The following is a 6,390-nucleotide window of genomic DNA, read 5'->3' as shown; positions in this document are numbered from 1 at the left end:
ATATATTATTCAATTGAGATTGTGAGCCTTATGATATTCATGATGATACCAAACCTCTAGAAGGACCTGAAACATCTCCCAACTTATGACATCATTACCAACTGAAGGACATGTTACATTAGAAAACAAGGATGAAACGCTTTGAGACTGTTAGAGCGTTACATGGGTGTAAGATGGGAGAAGGACAAAATGTAACCTCACATGTACTCAAGATGAAGAATCACATTGATCATCTAGAGAGACTTGGTTCACTCATTTCGAATGAGTTTACTACAGACTTGATCCTCAACTCATTGACCAAATCCTATGATATATTCATCATGACCTATAACATGAATGGTTGGAAAAAACCTATATCAGAGTTACATGCAATGTTGAAAACTGCCAAGAAGAACATTCCCATCAAAACTACTCATGTTCTCTCAATTAGTCAAGGAGGAACGAAGAAACCCAAAGCCAAGAACTCCAAGGATAATTTTGTTAAGGATAATTGCAAAAAGGTAACCCAATCCCTACAAACCCCACAACCTCAGAATAATAAGGAAAATGTAGCAAAAGAAGACATATGCTTTGAATGTGGTATCATTGGAAATTAGAAATGGAATTGTCCTACAAACCTTACGAAGTTGAAATAGAAGAAAGCTTAGGCACGCACTTCAGATATCTATGGGATAGCCCTAGAATTATATAATTTTTCCTCAAGTACTTAGGAATTCAATACTAGATGTGGAACTCATATTTGTAATTCGTTACATGGGTTCAGAAGAGTAGACAACTGAAGACAGGAAAAATTATACTCCAGGTGGGAAATGGAGAAAAACTTCAAGCTCAAACTTCAGGAGATTATCAATTACTTTTACTTAGTGACTTATATTTGACATTGAATAATGTTGTTTATATACCTAGCTTTACTAGGAATATAGTTTCAGTTGTACATTTGAAACAATCTGGTTTTACTTATCATTTTAATGACGATTTTATTTTTCCTTATAAGAGTGATATATTTTATTTTAATGCTAGACCTCTTAATGGGATATATGAAGTAAACCTAGATAGCTCATTAAAAAATAGTTCTATATACCATGCTAAACAAAGATAATCAAACATGATTTGAGTGACTCTTATCTATGACATCGTCGTCTTGGACATATAAACAAAGAACACATATCCCAACTTCAAAAGAGTGGTATTTTGAAGGAAAATAATCTTTGCTTATTTGATATATGTGAGTCTTATTTATGTTGAAAGATGACTAAAGTTCCTTTTACTGTTTCAAGTGAAAGAGCTAAGGATTTGTTAGGAATCATACATACTCTGGGTCCTTTCAAAAAAATGTCTAGAAATAACATCTTTATAACATATGTTGTGTATTGATTATATATGATATGTGTAGGGTTTTTGTATTTTGAAATAACATCTTTAGTTAAGATATTTTATTAAAACAAGATAGCTTATGTAAAATATTTTATTGTGCTGAAATTTTCCACAAAAATATTACAATTTTTAAAGTGTAAAAAAAATTTAGTTCTGAAAAATATGAAATGTCACAAAACGTATCATCGGATAAAGATGGGGATGACAAATTGTTCATCATTGGTAGTGTAGAATATACATAATCTTTGAAAAACAATATATGATATTTGTAGTGTGAAAATAGAGAAATTAACCTTTTGTTCCTACATATCATCCTACCTAATTAAATGGTGACATGTGTAACATTTAATATTCAATTAATGAAAATTTAAAGATATTTTATGATAGTAATATAACACATGTCATTATTTAAATGGATAGGATGATTTGTATGAATAAAAGGTAGGAAGATATTTAATTTCTCGTGAAAATATGGGTGAAATATGTATATATTTGTAGGTAAAAATTAATTTGTTTTAAAAAATAAAAGTTTTTTTTATTCTGTCAAATGGTCATATTACCATTAGCATTTCTCTCTCCTTTGAAATGCCTGGTAACCCAACCTACACCACTCGATAATCACCATGCTTTGGGAAGGTGATTACGTGTAAGATGAGAGTGCCTCCTCCTCTTACTCTGACGACCCATACGGCAAAGCCTAAAACAAACAAGGGCTAGCAAGTAGCTTGGAATTACAAAGGATTCAAGGCATTATCTATTTTAACCTTGGAGATAGAAATTACATACAATGAGAAACGTTTGTATGCAAAAACGATTTGGTGAAATGTGAAAGAATAATTCCCTAAATAAACTTACTACCTCTATTTAGGTATTTCCTATATCTCCTATAAATGGCCTGCCTTACCATATCTAAATTCGCTCTAATTAAAAACCCAAAAAAATAAAGCACACAACCTCGTAATAAGAACTTCAACAGAAATGGCTAAAGAAAACTTCATTCCAAGAGCAGTATTTTGTTTTTTTCTCATGGTATTGATCGAAAATAACCATGCTGCAGTCGTCGATGTAAAAACAAAGGGCGCCAAGGGTGATGGTAAAACCGATGATGGCCCGGTAAAATCTAAATCAATTATTTTTACATCTTGTTCTCGAGTTTATTTAGTGAGTAGAATGGAAAGCAAGAAAAGTAATTTAAAAGGAAAATTTGTTCTAACTTTTTTTTAAAGGGATGAAATGGATGCGGAGGGGAACACAAAAAAAAAAAAAAAAAAGCTTAAATCCCACCCTTCCATTTTCCTTGTTAAAATAGCTTGAGAACAACGTGTTATGTTTTCATTTTATAAAATTTCTTACTCATTGTATACGTTGATTTGACGTTAATATTGGTCGGTTATTTTTGTGATCGATCGAGACTAATTTAGGCTATAATGAATGCTTGGAAAGTTGCCTGCGGAGGACCACCACCAAGCTCGCTTCTGATTCCACCGGGGACTTATTTCGCATCTCCTATTCAACTGAAAGGTCCATGCAAGGGCCCGATTGAGATCAAGGCCACCGGAGCAACCATCAAAGCCCCACCGGAGGTTGCAAAGTTCAAAACTGATGGTTGGATCGAGATAGAGGGTGTCGATAAGTTGACTATGACTGGTGGTAATTACGATGGTCAAGGCCAGGCAACTTGGAAGAGTAACAACTGCGCCTCTACCGGAGTATGCAAATTACCAGCTGTAAGTTGTCTTTCTTTGAAACTTCTCAATATTCCACGGTTAATATTAAATAGTCACGTTTTATTGTTAAAGATCGTTAAAAATATTTCAAGTTTTTAGCTTTATAGGTAAATATAACAACTCCACATTTTAAAGCTAATAAAAAGAATTGCATGTTCATAAATATGTAAAGATAATAATATGAAGTTTGAAAAAAAATCCAAATATAAAAGCGAATGATTACGTTTCAGAATTCAATAGGAATTTATAATTAATGTGACATCCGTTCATTTGTTCCAATGATATACCATATTTCTGTGTTCCTTTAATTCTCAGAATATCAGATTGACTAACTGCAAGAACGCAGTGGTGAAAGACTTAACATCCACCAATAGCAAATTCTTCCACATGAATATATTGGGTTGTGACAATAGCAAACTTGACCACGTTACCATTAATGCACCTGGAACAAGTCTCAACACGGATGGAATTCACATCGGGAGATTAAATGGGCTCAACATCACAAACACAAACATAAAAACAGGTGATGATTGCATTTCGTTTGGAGATGGAAGCAAGAACGTCCATATCGACACAGTGACATGCGGACCAGGACATGGCATTAGTATTGGAAGCCTCGGTAGATACCCAAATGAAGCACCTGTACAAGGAATCTGGATCAAAAACTGCACCATCACCGGCACTGACAATGGACTCAGGATCAAATCCTGGCCAGCTGGCACACCAGGTAGCGCCACTGACATGCATTTTGAAGATATCATCATGCAGAAAGTGGGAACCCCGATATTGGTTGATCAAGAATACTGCCCTTCTGGGAAATGCCAGGTAATGTGCATATAATGATAGCCACACACCTTACATTAGTTCTATTCACGTAAAGGATTGAGTATAGTCTTTGTTTATGACCACTAGAAAGGACCTTCAAAGACGAAGTTGTCAAATGTGAGCTTTAGGAAGATCAAGGGATCATCAACAACTAAGGTAGCAGTGAAGCTTATTTGCAGCCCCGGGACATGCCAGAATTTTGAGGTTGCTGATATCAATTTACAAGGACCTGGAGGACCTGCCACCTCTGAGTGTAAAAACATCAAACCTAAAGTTGTGGGTCAAGTTGTCCCTCCGGCTTGTCCTTAAGTGCTTGCGGAATTTTCATAGGAAAAAAGTGGATCGAATCATTTACGAGTTCCCCAGAAAGGAATTTATATATATGAAAATATATTAAGTGCTTGAAATTGTGATGCACGATATTTGTTTTGGAGACTTTTATTTACCGATGGTACATATAAGCAAAATTTATGGAGTCTATAAGTAGATTACTTAATGATATTTGTTATATTTGTTGGACCTACACCACAAGGAATGAGGCCTTTACCGACAACATTTTCGACACCGACAAGCCTATAGCTATACTGACAACTTGCCGTTTGTACAAAGTCGTCGGGATAGCCCTGTTGGTAAAAATGGAAAATGTCGTCGGGATAAATATCGTCGGTACAGAGCAACCAATTCAGACGACATGTCCTCGTCAAAGGGTCTTCGAGACCGATTTTCGACTAAAAAGAAAAGTTTTATTATAAACCAATTCTAATGACCTGTCGTCTGTATAAAGCTCACCCTTACCGACGACATTTCGTTTCGACAGGTTTAAGCAATACAGACGATATGTTGTCTGGAAAAGTGGTGGCAGACAACTTCCATTTTAATAATAGAGACACATGTGTAAAAGTGAAATGGTTATTACAGTCGTAAAACTATACCGACGACTTATCATCTGTATAGTTTTTTATTTTTTTATTTATTTTTTAAATATCTTCATAAGTTATGTTATATATACCAAACCTGTTTTGTACAACAATCCAAACAGTATGTATACATAATAATATCAAATACTTAATAATCATAACAAACCATTAAAACTAAAAAAAAATAAATAAATAAATAAATATTACATAGCAAAATAACAAAAAAAAATAAGTCTTCAACAAACATTGTTAAAAAAAAAAAAAAGTAAGTCTTAAAGAAACATTGTTAAAAAAAAAAAAAAAAAAAAAACTTCAACAAACATTGTTCAAAAATATCATAAAAGATCAATCAGAATCTTCATTGTTCTCAATCTCATTGTCGTCGTCAGTGGTGAAGACGAGTGGCCAGAGGTCCTTTAGACGGATAATCGTCGACCGAGAGAAAGACAACTAGCTTTTGGTAGGGCGCTGCAAAAGAAAGGGAGTCGAACGAAGCAGATGACTTAAAACCCTATACCGACGAAATGTCGTCAGTATAGAGTTAAGTCACACGACGTCGTTTACCCTTTTCATAAATTAAAAATAAAATAAATAAGAAATATATTTACAGACGCCAAGTCGCCTGAGTCGACACGGAGTATCACGCAGATCGTTATCATTCTATAGGGACGACTTGTCGTCGGTATAACCCATACAAACGACGTCGTTTCTTTTTTCTGCAAAATGGAATATAAATATATAAAAACCATATTTGGCGTAAACTATACCAACGACGTATCGTCGGCAAAAGTTTTGAGCAAACCGTGTAAAACTTTTCTTTCCTGCTTAAGGTACACTGGCGACTTATTGTCTCTATATATTCTTACGTCAAAAAAATTTAGTCAACCATATCGACGACATGTAGTATATATAGATGAAACAGTACCAACAACTTAAGTCGATCGTGTGCATAGCGGTCGTCGGCATAGGACTTATTTCTTGTAGTGCTAGACCAATATACTTCTTTAATACATTTCTTACTTGTCACTACAAGAAAAGGTACCTACACGATGCCTCAAAATATTTCATTGCTATAAATGGAGATATAGTGACAGCGTGTCGTTAAAATATATATGACGAGAGCAATTTGACTTCTTAAGATATGGAGATGTCATGTGGTCACAATAAGTCACTACAAGAATAATTAGTTATTGTGATGATGTCATTAGCAGTGATAACCACTATTAGCTGCAACAACTAACATATTTGTTTGGTGTCGCCGCTAATGGTATCACCACTATTGCCAAATAAATTATCTGTGTCATATCCCAAGAGGTAAACATATTTTTTGATATGTTGTATCGATCCAAAGGCTGTCATCTTTGTGTCAGACAACAAAAATTTCGACGGCATCAATAATGATGATAGATGTCGCCACTAATACTCGAAAAAAATGAACTGTGAAGTGTTTCCTCCAATGGTTCTCCACTAATGACCAATCGTCATCGCTAAATTTTGTCATTGATTAATCCATCTTTCGTTCATTATTTCACCTATATCTTCCAATT

At 34.4% G+C, this 6,390-nt stretch overlaps 1 protein-coding gene across 1 annotated transcript; it reads left to right on the top strand.

Annotated features, from left to right (window-relative positions):
- Window positions 1–2,069: 2,069 nt before the first annotated feature.
- LOC111902841 (exopolygalacturonase) lies at window positions 2,070–4,350 on the top strand. The gene is made up of 4 exons (XM_023898656.3): window positions 2,070–2,487; window positions 2,796–3,101; window positions 3,417–3,926; window positions 4,014–4,350. Exons 1-4 carry the CDS (start codon window positions 2,353–2,355, stop codon window positions 4,233–4,235), a joined length of 1,173 nt encoding a protein of 390 aa, XP_023754424.1. The 5' UTR covers window positions 2,070–2,352; the 3' UTR covers window positions 4,236–4,350.
- The last annotated feature ends 2,040 nt before the right edge of the window (window positions 4,351–6,390 follow it).

Source organism: Lactuca sativa, chromosome 7, assembly GCF_002870075.4.
Source record: "Lactuca sativa cultivar Salinas chromosome 7, Lsat_Salinas_v11, whole genome shotgun sequence".
In the NCBI taxonomy this organism is placed as follows: domain Eukaryota; kingdom Viridiplantae; phylum Streptophyta; class Magnoliopsida; order Asterales; family Asteraceae; genus Lactuca; species Lactuca sativa.
Note: the sequence above shows the minus strand (reverse complement) of the source record. Positions and strands in the feature narration are given on the sequence as shown.

What these genes read in the sequence shown, in the direction of transcription:
- LOC111902841 (XM_023898656.3), top strand. Translation starts at nt 2,353, where the DNA reads ATGGCTAAAGAAAACTTCATTCCAAGAGCAGTATTTTGTTTTTTTCTC. An exon ending in GTAAAACCGATGATGGCCCG is followed by an intron (nt 2,488 to 2,795) that starts GTAAAATCTAAA and finishes AGACTAATTTAG; the next exon opens with GCTATAATGAATGCTTGGAA. An exon ending in GAGTATGCAAATTACCAGCT is followed by an intron (nt 3,102 to 3,416) that starts GTAAGTTGTCTT and finishes TTTAATTCTCAG; the next exon opens with AATATCAGATTGACTAACTG.